This window comes from Equus caballus, chromosome X (genome assembly GCF_041296265.1).
Source record: "Equus caballus isolate H_3958 breed thoroughbred chromosome X, TB-T2T, whole genome shotgun sequence".
Lineage (NCBI taxonomy): Eukaryota > Metazoa > Chordata > Mammalia > Perissodactyla > Equidae > Equus > Equus caballus.
The window spans coordinates 48130240-48144317 of NC_091715.1; the positions used below are offsets into that span (position 1 = coordinate 48130240).

Below are 14078 nucleotides of genomic sequence, written 5' to 3' on the forward strand. Positions count from 1 at the left end.
GAAAGTCCCAAACCCTGACTGGACCTGCACATCATCTGGTGAGTTGAAAGTAAAAATTTCTCAAAATTGAGGCATATGACATCTGATAAGACAGCTTTCTCAAGATGTCTGGACCAGGCCTGTTGGAATTTATCTGCCAAAAGTTTGATTATGACATAACACACTTCGTATGATCTCCAATGCCTATGATCTTGATAACACATGGACTTTAGAAAAGAAAAATGCTTGAGAATTCTCCCTCCTACCCCTCCTTATTACTCAAATGTGGTCACAATAGTTTTCCAGTGTGTGCAATTTCCCTGTGATGTGGGACACAACACCCAGGAAAGGTCCTTCCCAGAATTGAGGGATAAGAGGCTAATAAAACCAGAAAAACCTGACTCTTGATCAGTGATGCTTTCAAAGAAAGATCTTGAGCAAAAGCGGAAATGTGGAAATTAATCAAGAGAAACTTCATTAAAATGGAGTTGGAGGGCCAAAATGAGGAAAGTGACTCTCATGCTCTACAATATGAATACAGAGCCCAAGAAGAAGAAAGACTTCCTCTTCTTGACCAGCAAGCTCAGCCAATGAGAGATGGTCACAACTCAGCCAATGAAACACCACTACACTTTGTGCTCCCAGTCTCCTCCAGTGAACTCTTTGTTTACAATAGCCCTCCCAAATTCCACTTCCCCTCTATAAAAGAGTTTCTCCTCTCCTTGCTGCTTGGGACTTGTATGTCCTTGCCATGGTTGCAGACCCTCAATTGCAATTCTTTGATGATCCCAAATAAACCCATGTTTTTGCTGGAGAAATAACTGGATGCCTATTTAAGGTCAACACAGAGAACAGTGTGCAACCACAGGAGCCAAGAATAGGCACCAGTTGACAGCCAACATGAAAGCAGGCACCTCAACCTACAATCACCAGGAACTGAATTCTGAAAGACACAAACACATACACAGCGAGCTTGGAAGAGGACCCTGACCTTCGGATGAGATCACAGCCCTGGTTGACATCTTGATTTCAGTCTCAAGATCCCTGAGCCAAGAGCCCAGCTTCACCATGCCCAGACTTCTGACTTACAGAAACTGAGATATTAAATAGGCATTCTTTTAAGCCTATTTAAGCCACTAAGTTTCTGGTGATGTGTCATGCGGTAATAGAAAACTAATGCAGATTTTGGCACCTGGAATTGAAGTGCTGCTGTAACAAATACCTAAAAATGTGGGAATGGGGGCCTGGCCCTGTGGCTGAGTGATTAAGTTCGCGTGCTCCGCTGCAGGCAGCCCAGTGTTTCGTTGGTTCGAATCCTGGGCGCAGACATGGCACTGCTCATCAAACCACGCTGAGGCACACAGTTGTCCCACACGCCACAACTAGAAGGACCCACAACAAAGAATATATAACTATGCACCGGGGGGCTTTGGGGAGAAAAAGGAAAAAAATAAAATCTTAAAAAACAATGTGGGAATAGTTATGGAATTGGACAGTGAACAGAAGCTGGAAGAATACTGAGGAGCATGATAGAAAAAGTTTATATTGCTCTGAACCGATTGTTAATACAAATTGAAACCTAAAGACATTGCTGGCGAGAACTAATAAACTGTCAGTAGAAATGTGGACTTGGGGGTCTGGCCCGGTGGTGCAGTGGTTAAGTTCACACATTCCACTTCGGCGGCCTGGGGTTCGCTGGTTCGGATCCTGGGTGCAGATATGGCACCACTTGGCAAGCCATGCTGTGGTAGGCATCTCACATATAAAGTAGAGGAAGATTGGCATGGAAGTTAGCTCATGGCCAGTCTTTCTCAGCAAAAAGAGGAGGATTGGCAGCAGATGTTAGCTCAGGGCTAATCTGTCTCAAAAAAAAAAGAAATCTGGACTTGGAAGATGCTGCAAGTGAGGGCATACAAATAAGGAACATGCTATTGGAAAATGTTATGTAGTAGAAGAATGATTAGTGGAATTGCATCCAGCAGTTATATGAAAAGCAGAATTTGTAAAGAATAAACTTGTTTCTTAGCAAAAGCATGGCTGAAGCTTACAAACAAAATGTTGATGTGAATCAGTCAGACACAAACAGAATGCACACCATAAAACTTAAAAATAAGCAAAACTAATCTATGGTTTTAATATATTCACACAAAACTTGTAAACAAATGTTCAAAGCAGCATTATTCATAATAGCCAAAAACGTGGAAACAACCCAAATGTCCATCAACTGATGAATAAATAAATTGTGGTGTACCTATACAATGGAACATTACTCAGCCATTAAAAGAATGAAGTACTGACACAGGCTACAACATAGATGAACATTGGAAATATTATATTAAGTTAAAAAAAGACACAATAGGTCACATATTGTATAATTCCATTCATATGAAATATACAGAATAGGCAAATCCATAGATATAGACAGTAAATTAGTAGTTTCCAGGGAATCGGAGGAATGGGGGATGGCTGCTTAATGGGTATGGGGTTTCTTTTTAGGGTGATGAAAATGTTCTGGAATTTGATAGTTGTGATGATCCCACAACATTGTGCATATACTAAAAACCACCGAATTGTCCACTTTAAAATGGTTAAAATAGTGAATTTTATGTTATGTAAATTTTATCTCAATAATATTGAAAAAATGACAAAACTCAAACAAAACTCATACTCTATGGTTTTAGAAGTCAAGATAATATTTACTTCTAGTTCAGGATAGTAGCTTTGAGGTCCTGGTAGTATTCTATTTCTTGATCTGGGTTGTGGTTACACCGACATATTAACTTTGTGAAAATTCATGGAGCTATATCCTTATGATCTGTTTGTAACATATATTTCAATTAAAAATTATAAAAATAATAAATTTAAAAAATGTTTCATAGAGCCAGTTATAATTCAATATATGAGGGCTTAAATATTAAAGGAAAGAATGATTAAAATATACAATAGAGCTTCAAAACTGATATCCTATAGGTTGTTATCTGAATGCTTATTGAATTGAATAATGCATCAATCTTGCAAAGGAAAATAAAAAATAACTTAGTAACTTTAATGACATGAATCAAATACTCACATTTAGTTTAAAAATCCCTTAAAGAATATTTGGAATAGAAATAGTTAAAAGCACCAACGACTAAGATTATATGTCATGTAAAATAATTCAACAGTATCTCATCTGACCACATTTTGGCATTTCATAGGTGGGGCATATATTTGAAAAACTTTTCTCTTCACTTCTTACTACCTTCATGGAGCTTCTGAAAGCCAGACGGTATTAGACACAATAACATCTATTTGAAGTTTTTATATTAATTGTAACTGGAAAATACTGGGCATGTTTCAAAATTGCCATTGTGCTTCTATCCAGATGTTGTCATCCAAAGACACTTAGGAAAATCCAAAACACTTGGCTATGGAGCAAATTTGACCTTTTTTTGTTGTTTAAACTTTATTTTCTCATTTATGTTTTTCGGAAGAATCCTCAATGATTTTTGTAAATCCAGGTAACAATTTATCTTTGAGGAATATTTTGCCCGAAAATAATAAGGTAAAGACAACCAGAGTCACTTTGCAAACAAGCTTCTGTGCAGTGAGTTTTCACAATATTTGGTAGATTTGGTACATAAAGTTAAAAGTGAAAAGGACTATCCAATGCCGAGTATCAAAATTAAACATAATACAAGTCAGCCAAATTTTTAAGGTCTCATCTAAAGACACAATCTTTTAGATAGTCTTCTAAAAATGGACTATAATATGCTGTAAAACATACAAGATTAATCAGCAAGATCGATAGATACAAAATCTGATTTAATAACAAAAATGAATCTCTTTTTCCCCAATGAATTTGTTCATACATTCCTTTCCATAAGCCCTCTCTGTTATCTCAGAAAGTAACAGAGCTAGCCTAGGTTTCTCCATTTTCCAGGTAGCCAAATTTCTAAACTTATAATTGCAAACACTTATTTTAACAATGCTTCCAAGTCCTATTGCTTTCTACATACATAAACAACAAAGACACACCCAAGTGGGAATGTCAGTCTTCAAATAAAATAGAACAAGTTTTACTTAATCAACATTTTGAAAAGTGAGACAAAAATAATAAATATGATATCTCTTTTTCTGTTAGTATGCCATGGCGTCTGATCCAGCTCTTATTGATATTTTTGATAATTAACAATAAAATAACAATTAGCTCTAAGACGCACAGGAACATGAGGAGACTTTAGGGGGAATATGTTGCATTTCCTTAGGAACATCAAGTGCTACATTTAGCATTAACTAATGTCAACATGACTTGGGAGGAAAAAAGTACCGACTCTGTCCAGCAATACATAGTCTAAAATTGGAACTATCCTGGAATGAACTGCTGCTCTATTCACTGAGTCATTGCTTGTGGAATTTCTATTTCAGATCTCTGTTTTGGCTGATTTCCCCACAAACAGACATGCAACCAGCTTCCTTCTTCCACATTCAGCAAAATGTAGTCTCACACTGCAGTTATCCCTCTATTGTATGTGTAAACAGGAAAGGGAAATAGATCCTGATAAAAATTAATAATTTCGTGGCTTTATTCCAAAGTGAGAATGCCTGAGTGTTGAAATGTCTTTGTTTGTGCTACCATTTGTAATTGTTTTGCATCTTGGAAATGCATTTTGGAAATTGCTTGTCACTAAAAAGAGTCATCTTGCTATGGTGAACTTTGTTCCCCTTTACAAATGTGTTAAACTATTTATATTTTATTCAGAATCTTAAATTAATTCTAGTCCTCAGTCCTAAAGAATACATGAAATTTATATACTCTTCTTTTCAACTAGTGTACCTACATGAAATAATTATTTCTCATTGAAGACCTTGCTTTTGGTTCAGAAAATTAAAATTTTCTTTTGTGTCTAATGTAAGGAAATTTTATTTAGCTTAATACCACTTATGTGCTATATAGTTTTCTCGTTTGAAAATAACATATTTGTCTTACATGAATTCCAGAAGATAATTTTCAGATATAACACTACATTCAAGCTTCCAATGTAGAATAAATAAAAATAAAGAATACAAAATTTTTTCTGAAAAGATTTTCCTATAATTATTTAAGATACCAATCAAAATTTTATTTAAATTTTAATTTAGGATAGTTTATCCTAATTGCTGTATCCCAGATCAAATTTTGGATTCTTAGAAAATTTTAAATAGTTTTTGATGATCTGTACATTGAATATTTCATCATAAGTTTTAGTCCATACTCTGAGAATGACAACTGCTATTGTATTTAAATCCATATTATTACAAAATGTAACCACTTAGAACTTGATTATATATTATTTTTCATTTCTTGATTTTTTTGTTTCTGTCTAGATCTCCCTTCAGGCCTGAAATACCCTTCATATGGAAGATCGAGGAAAATCTTTATATTCTGTATAAAAACAAAATCAAATTTATATATTAAAATGATTTGTCTAAAAATTTGTTTTCACATAAAAATAAAAATTCATTTCTGATATGCAAAACAGTATGTGAACACAAAGACAGAACTTGTCAAATATTTGCTCAAAAATGTTTGTTTGAATGAAATTCAACGAATGAAATATACTTTTGTGTTATACCACATAGTGCCTCACACATAGTAGGCACTCAGTAATTACCAGCTGCTTAATAAGCTGGTAGGAATGAGAAATATTCTTAAGGGATTCACATCTAATGAGTGCTCTTAAGAATCACTGTCTGCTTTGTTTAAAATATTGAATTATTTTCTGTAGGCCAAGGGAGAAATAATGTTTTTCAGGTCCATAAATGTCAGCAGAAAAGTAGAATGAGATGAAGTGTTCTGTTGACAGTGCAGGACAGTAAATTCACCATCAAACAAAATGCAATCAGCAGGTAATTATGCTACTTAATTACTCTCTCCCTTTTTTATTTGGACTCCATTCCTTCTGAGTCATCACCATTAGTGGTAAGGGTAACAATAAAAAGGAGAAAATATGTTAGAGTATGCAGATAACAAAAACGAGATTCCTGTGACTGAGTTTCCCCCATGTTAGTTAGTGACAGAGCGGATTATGAGTAAGGAGCCCCAAATCACATGGAAGTTAGTTTTGGACAATCCTAGTCCTGTCTCTTTCAATCTGAGAAAAATACAGGTAAAACTCAATCTAACAAAGTTTATACTGAGGAATTATTGAAATTAATGACTAAATGGCAACTCCCAAGTTATGGAGAAATGATTTATTATATTACTAAGTACCACACAAAATATCTGCCAAATATCCATAGTAGGGAAGAGAGTGGTAATAACAAAAAAAGTCAGACAGGGTGACATAGCTCATATTGATGCAGAGTATTCTGGAAGAGTATTGTATGAAGTTGAAGAGGTCTGTAAACACTCAAAGGCAAACAGGAGTGTAAACATTGTGAATCTGAGAGCATATGAGGGAGCCAAGGCAAATCTCCATCAAATCCCCCATCAAATTCACATTGTACATGTTAAACTTTCTCTATATTCTATATATTCATCATTTAACTTCTCTTCTTAAATATCTTCACTGGCTCTTAATCATGCTCAGAATAAAGTCCCACCCACTGCGATTGGTTTTCATAGCTCTCCAGAGTTTGGCTCCATACTGGCAGTCTACCCCTAACACTCAGCACTTACCAAACATGAGTCCTACATTTGAGCTAGGTTGTTTTTCCCAGAGTCATGTGGTCAATTCCGAATTCTTTCCTTGTGCTTTTCTCCCTGGCTGAAATTCATCTACTCTCTTCTATACAGAACTAAATCTAACTATGCATTACAGCATTGCTACAGTACCTCATTTTCCTCCAAGCCATTTGGTGTCTGAAAACATGTTTGCTGGTATTCTTTAGTTGTGAAATGTTTAAAATGCGAATTCCTATGTCTTCTCCAAAATTAAGATACGGCTCACATTTTACTCCTCTTATCTATATCCCTACTACTCTACCTTGTATTTAACAGGTAGTCAGTAAATTAACTTGATATATACAATGAGGTCTCTACCTGAAACATTGTTACCAAAGACCCCATCAATTCAGATTTGACAAATATAAAAAATTGGTCTGCAATGAGTGCTTTATTATATGTAGTTGAGTTCTATCAAAGTGCTTAATCAATTTGTTCTCTAAATCTTCAACACACATCTCGCTTTTTAAAAAAATTGTTAAACAAATCTTTTGTTCAAAAGCAATATATACATAAATTTCAGTTCAGCCTTATATTTCAATTATCACATATTTTGAGTGAGCTGCATCTAAACAAGGTTTTATTATTATCTAATTTAGTGGTAATCATCAAGTGGATCTGTTTGATATTAATAATTACTAAGGGATAGTGAGTATTCCCAAACAGGGAGTTAATGCTTTATCTGCAATCAAGGAATAGTCATATATACACTGTTATACCAAAACCTTCTCATGTTTTTCCCGGATGGGAAATAAGAAGCATTTAATTCATAGAGAAAAATGATCTTCACATTCTATCAAGTTAAACTTCTACCACTCAAGGGTTTCAACTGCATAATAATGAGATAACAGTAAAACTGTAAGGATTAACATATGTTAACTCATAATGAATATGTTCAACAGAGTCCCCTGGATGCAAACCTTCTTGAAAAGCATTTTATTACTGCGTTTTCAATTGGCAAAATTTAATAAACCAAGTACTTAAGAGGCACAAAAGGCAAATGAGATAACATTCAGTCATGTCCCGTTATTTTTTAAAAAATGGCAAATTTATGCCAACACCAGCAGAAATGTAACCACTATTTTGTAGTCACACTTCTCACTGTAATTTCATGCCATTTTCACCATCATGCTGGAAAATGGCATTGAAAGAGAAATCTTTTGAACAAATTGACTGAAAGAAAACCATGTGAACCCATAAACAATTACAAGATTTTTATCTTCAAGAAAAGTAAAATTTGTCCTCTGACAATTCCACAGAACATAACAAAAGTGTATTTTATGATAGGTTTTAATGGGAGGAAACAGGACAGAGGGATTAAAGAAACAAAGTGACAGGATTTTAAAATATTTTTATGGTTATATATCTTAACAGATGCCTATGACCCACATGTTCACCTCAGGCATCTGCATTTCTATCTGCAGGAAAAGAAGGATAATCTATTTAAGAGGACTTAACAAATGACAACACATTTCTAAAATAGGCTTAAAATCTTTCCAAAGTGCTGAGGGAGAACTGTTAAATGGTCAGAAACAATCAAACTCTGGCCATTTCTTTGAATTAAAAATTTCTGTATACTTTTTGCTTTTTCACTGAATGAATACAACGAATTTAAAAATTAAAATGACAGTACAGATGCATTTCAAAGTGGTAAATTATAAAGTGCCCTGCCAAAGTGCTATGATAATTGTTATCCACAAACATCTACATGCAAACAGTACTGGCTTAGAATGTTTCAGGGCAATGAATAGTGTTTGCTAGCAGAAGTACATGACGAAAAATTTTAGAAAAGTAAAAGAAGCACATGTCTCACTAAAACCTTACATAAAACATCCCCATTATAATTTGATTCATATATAAACACACTCACATCTAAATCCAGAAAATAATTTCTTAGTGCACACTTAGACTTGCAGTAAATATTGTACTGAAAAATGGCCATGACGACAATGGCTGAGAGATTGTGACCATGGAAAAAGACCTAATTAAAATTTTAAAAGAAGAGATCATGGCAAGGACTGGTGTGCACATGCTACAGAAGAAGTTGGAGTGAGAGCAGAGCTGGCAGAAGGTAACAGACATCAGTTAAGGTGGAACAGAACAAGTGGTTATAAACAAAAGTGATCATGAAACTCAGAAGAGTAGAATAGAAGTTGATATATATATGTATACACACACACACACACACACACACACATATATATATATACACAGACACATATATATATAATTAATAGTTACTAAGCAAAATTCAGTTGTAATGTGAGTTAGGTAAATTTTAATATGAGTTATAGTTAAAACTTCACCACATCTCACAAAATTGTGAAGATCAAACACAACAGTTGTAAAAGTGCTACATAAACTGTAAAATGCTATATTCATGTAAGACAGACAATATTTACTCAAAATGCAAATGAAACCTCCCATTTCAACTCTAGGGGAAGGCAAGCAATGAGCCCTCCAGGGCATAGAGGAGAGAAAATTCTCACTTTGGTCCATTCCCAGATTTTCTTGGAAACACAGGCTCTATAGTCACTCTATGGGCTGGCTTTTAATGCAGAGCAAAGACACTATAATTTGGTCTAATGGACATGCAGGCAATTTTCTACACACAAGAATTGTGTGGAGAAGAATCTTTAATCTGTGGAAGAAAGACATTCCCTTCCCTGCTTCTTAACCCTCGTAAAACTTTATTGCCTGCACAAGTGTGATATTAAATTACGCTGATTTCTCCTTTTTGAGGAGAGAATGAGAGGGGCAGGAATGGGGATAAAGATTCACCGAAATATGCCAAAACACGCAACATTTTCCCTCCAAAACTAACTACTGGGATAGAAAAAGAAGTCTAAGATGCACCTGGTATGTGTACATTGCAATGACCATTTTAGAACTAAGAGACTGAGGCTTAGTGAGACTAAATGACTTATTTAAGGCCACTTATTCAACACCACAAAGTCAGTATTTCTGGGTTTGAGTCATATCAAAGCCCTGGTACTTTCTACAACAATAAAGCCTTTCATCAAAAAAAACAAAAGATGCTAAAAGATAAACAGGTAAAAAGAACCAACCCATATTTTTAGCTTTCTTCTAAACTCTACCACTAGATTTTAGAAATATTTTGGCATTAAGTTTCCATTAAATTTTTAAAGTTAAACACCAGTTCCATGTTCTCTGATCATTAACTCTCAATGCACTGTTCATTACATTAAAAGCACATGCAATAGTTAACCATTGTGAAACACACTAAAATTTTCAAGAAAGCACACAATCATGAAACTACAGAGCTGAAAATACCTTAGAAACGATCTACTCAAACCACCTCATTTTATAAATAAGGAAATTAAGGCTCAGATAGGTGAAGTGACTTGCTCGGGGTCACACAACTTGTCAGTTCTAGACTCAGAATCAGAATTTAAATCTCCAAACTTGTAGCCCAGGGCTCTGTTTTTTTCCAAACCTACAAGAAACGACTGCATTTAAACATTTAGTCCAGAATACCCTTAAAATTGAGTGTAATTAGTAAAAGTAAGCCATATGACGAGGAATGAATGTAGTTCATACCAAAAATGAGCTGCCAGTCACTGTGGTAAGATCTGTTTCTTTCTGAGAACCATGGGCTCCTGCTGGATTGGAGAATCCAAACTGGGTTTCTTCCTCCTGTCCAAAGAAGTCAGAGTCAGGATGTATGTTCCATTCTGCTTTGGTTGGTGTCAGTAGATCTGAGACACTGTTTTCACAAAGGGTGCTTGAAGGAGTCAGAGCATCTGAGTCTACTGTTAGCTTACTGCTGGGGGTCAAAGCTTGGGGCTCTTGACTTGAGTTTTTCATAGCCAAAGATCCCAGAGATCCCAATGGCCCCGCGCTTAGACTTGAGACATCATCCATACCTAAGGGGCTCTGCTGAAAACCGGCGGCTGTCGTTCCAAAAAAGAGAGAGGTATCCAGACTTTGAGGAAGGTCACCGGTGGCCATCAAGCCCCGAGGGTCCAGAGCCTGCCCTAAGGAACTATTATTAGCAGCAGGAAGGTTCCCTGCCAGAGTTGAGCTCACCGAAGCCACATCAATAGTCAAGATTCCAGAGTTTACCAATGCCGTGTCTAGCACTGCAGCAGAACTACTGCCAGGCACGTCAGAGAAGAGAGACACTAGCTCTGCATCACTGAGATCACTCTGTCCCTGGCTGGCAAGTTCACTGCTGGGCGTAAGAGAATTTGCCGCTTCTAACTGAGCTAAGAGATCCTGGCCGAGGTTGTGCCTTTTGGCCATGTGGGTCTTCATGCTGTGCTTGGAGGTGAAGAGTTTATTGCAAGTGGAGACTGGGCAACGGCTTTTCCAAGTGTCCACATCTTGCAAGTGTTTCTTGGAGTGAATGTAGAGGCTACTTCGAGCAGAGAACCTGGCACAGCAGCCTTCCACGGGGCACACAAAGGGCTTTGTTCCCAGGTGGGTTATGCTGTGGCCTTTCAGATGCTCAGCCCTTGTGAAAGATTTCCCACAGCCTTCCACAGGGCACGTGAACCTCCGGTCATCGTCGTGCTTCCTTTTGTGCCTTAACAGTTTGGACATGCTAGTGAAGTTCCAGCCACAGCCGTCAAAGTCACAAAGGAAAGGTCTCTCACCAGTGTGGCTCCGCAGGTGAATTTTCAGCCGACAAGCCTTGTCGTACTGTTTGCTGCAGCCAGGAAAGGAGCAGGAAAAGAGTTCCTGCTCCCTGAAGTGGGCGCGGTTATGGGAAAACAGAGCACTCACGGTGATAAATGTCTTCTTGCAGCCAGAAAACGCGCACTGGTAGGGCCTCTCCGGCTCAAAGTGGCTCCGCTGGTGGGCGCTGAGCTTGGCCTGCGTGGGGAAGCTCTCCTCGCACACTTCGCATTTGAAAGAGTTCTCCTGCTCATGGCCCTTCATGTGTGCCTTGAGGTTATACACGGTGGTGAAGCTCTTGCCACAGCCCTCCGCCGGACACCCGAAGGGCCGCAGTTTGTCGTGTGATTGCAGATGCCTCTTGAGCTTGTACGAGGTGGTGAAGGTCCAGCCGCAGCCGCCCAGGGGGCACTTGAAGGGCCGTTGGCCCTGGTTGCTGCTGTGCGTCAGCAGGTGCACCTTCAGCTGGTGCTTCTTGGCGAAGGTTTGTCCGCACTGCGCCTCGGGACACAGGTACAGCACTACGCCCGGGCCCGGGCCCAGCGGCCCGCGGGGGCTCTCGGCAGCGGCCTGGCCCTCCGCCTCCTCCTCGGGCGGCGGGGGCGGCGCGGGTTCGGCCGGCTCGGCCAGCAGAAGGTCAGGAGGCAGCTCGGGGCAGTCGCCGGGCTGCGCGCCATGCGGGAACCCCGCCTGCGGGGCGATCAGACCCCCGGGCTGCGGGGCAGGCGCGACCCCAGGCTCCCAGGCTGGCGGCGGGGGCGTGGCCAGGGTGAGGACGCCGTTCTCGAAGTGCAACAGCAGGTTTTGGTTGTGGATAGTGACGGTGCCCGCGAAGGCCGCGGCGGGGCCCAGGCCTGGGGCGGGGATCGGGGCCGGGGCCGGGGCCGGGACCGCGGACAGGCAGCGGGAGCCCGGCGCAGGGTGGCCCGCGGGGTTCGCGCCGCTCTCACCCCCCTGGAGCCGTGGGCCCGGCTCGGCCTCCTCCCTCCACACAGGCCCTGAGGCCTGGCCGGCGCCCGCGGTCTCCACGTCGCCACCCACCGGGTCCAGTAGCACCAGGAAAAAGTCGTCGCCGCCGCCGCCGCCGCCGTCGCCGCCGCCGCCGCCGCCGCCAGCGTGATCGGGCCTCGGCGGCAACGGGCTCGGGCCCGGGCCCCGTGAGGCTGCGCGGGCCTCCTCGCGCCGCCGCCCGGGCCCGCCATCTTGGGGGCCACGGAGCAGCAGGAGGCGGCGCGCGGGGGCCTGGCCAGCCCGCGGATCAAGGCCTCCGTGGACCCGGCCGCCGCCCGCGGGGCTGCCAGCGCCGCCGCCCTGTCGCGTCCCGCGAGCCGGGAGCAGCCTCGGGATTTCCATCTCCGCGTCGGCGAGGCTCGGCTGGAACCAGAGCCGCGGAGGAGGCGCGACCCCGCCCCCTGCCGCGGGCCCGAACACGTTCCTGAAAGGGGAAAAAAAAAAGTGCAATGCGCAGAAACTGGCCCTATCAGATATTAAAACGTGTTTAACGCCACAGTGATTTAAATATTCTGGTACTGGGTCTCTGGGACAGACTAGAAAGCCCAGAGGCAGAGACTGGTATGCATAAATAAGTTCCACAGTTAATATTAGTAGGAAATCAAGGAGGTCTTCCCAGGTAATGGGGAAATGACAGTTCATTCGGTAAATGGTGCTGGAAAACCTGGGTATCTATCTGCTAAATGCAACTTAAATCTGTACCTCACTGTATATACCAAAATAAACACAGCTCCAGCCCCTCCCAGTGCTAAGCGTGGTGCTTAGTACTTTGCATGTGTTAAAAATTGTTTGCCGGCTGGCTGGCTGGATTGATAGATGAGGGAAAATTCCGAGCGAATACACTCTGTGTCAACATTAAACTACCATAGTGCTAGCAATTCCTACTGAATATGATGTCCCCCCTCCCCCCTACAAACAACTTCCATAACCAGAACTGTCTTGAACGAGGTCCTCAGGAAAATCTGTCACATCGTTAAATTTTTCGTCCTGCTGACGCAGCGATTAGAATGAATAAGAGGTGACGCCAAAACAGGTTAGCACTGTTCAGCCTAGAAATGCAAAGCCTGGAGAATGAAACAATTTATATCGAAATCGGGAAAACCCAGCCCACTCCTGGGTTATACAGTGCACAACCTAAACCAACACTTTGCCCTTCCACCATTGGTTACGCCATGGTAAATTTCATGTCCAATATCACAACACAATGAGGACATTCCTCAGTTTGCTCTAGATTTTCCAGCACGTGGAGGCCTCTGGACAGGAGTACCACTTAAACGTGATAAGGTTAAACCCTAAATCACTGCAATGGACTCTCCCGAGAAAAATGCACAGATGACCGTGTCCAATAGCCCCAGTGTGCCTGCTTGCATTTAAGTGTGGTGGCCCAGTCCCACTGTAATGGATTTGGCCAGTGATGCCTAATGATCTTATTAATGATGATGATGACCCTCCAATTTGTCATCAGTGACTTGGGAATTGATATAAATATAGGGTGGAATATCTAGCAAGAGAAAGGTTTAGAGTGATGACTAGATTATGGGGTACCTATAGTTTAAATAATCCCTGCTTTCCCTCTCTTTTAATGATAATGGACACTTGCTGATCTTTGGAATAGAAGATCAAGTTTTTCATCCATAACAATTCAAACCTCATTAGAATTTCTACTTCACATATTTTTCTTTCCATTATGCTTTTTGGAGGAAGCGTTTTTCACGTCTGAGATATAGAGGAGTGCATAAAACATATCTGTCAGGTTTCGATA

The 14078-nt window shown here is 40.4% G+C and overlaps 1 protein-coding gene across 1 annotated transcript; it reads right to left on the minus strand.

Moving 5' to 3' along the window:
• Positions 1-2089: 2089 nt before the first annotated feature.
• Positions 2090-12733, minus strand: LOC100146995 (zinc finger X-linked protein ZXDB). Its single transcript, XM_070257097.1, has one exon. The coding sequence runs from the start codon at positions 12656-12658 to the stop codon at positions 10220-10222; it is 2439 nt and encodes an 812-aa protein (XP_070113198.1). The 5' UTR covers positions 12659-12733; the 3' UTR covers positions 2090-10219.
• Between the last annotated feature and the right edge of the window lie 1345 nt (positions 12734-14078).

Bases quoted from the DNA above. Each gene is read 5' to 3' on its own strand.
- LOC100146995 (XM_070257097.1), bottom strand. From the start codon at position 12,658: ATGGAAATCCCGAGGCTGCTCCCGGCTCGCGGGACGCGACAGGGCGGC.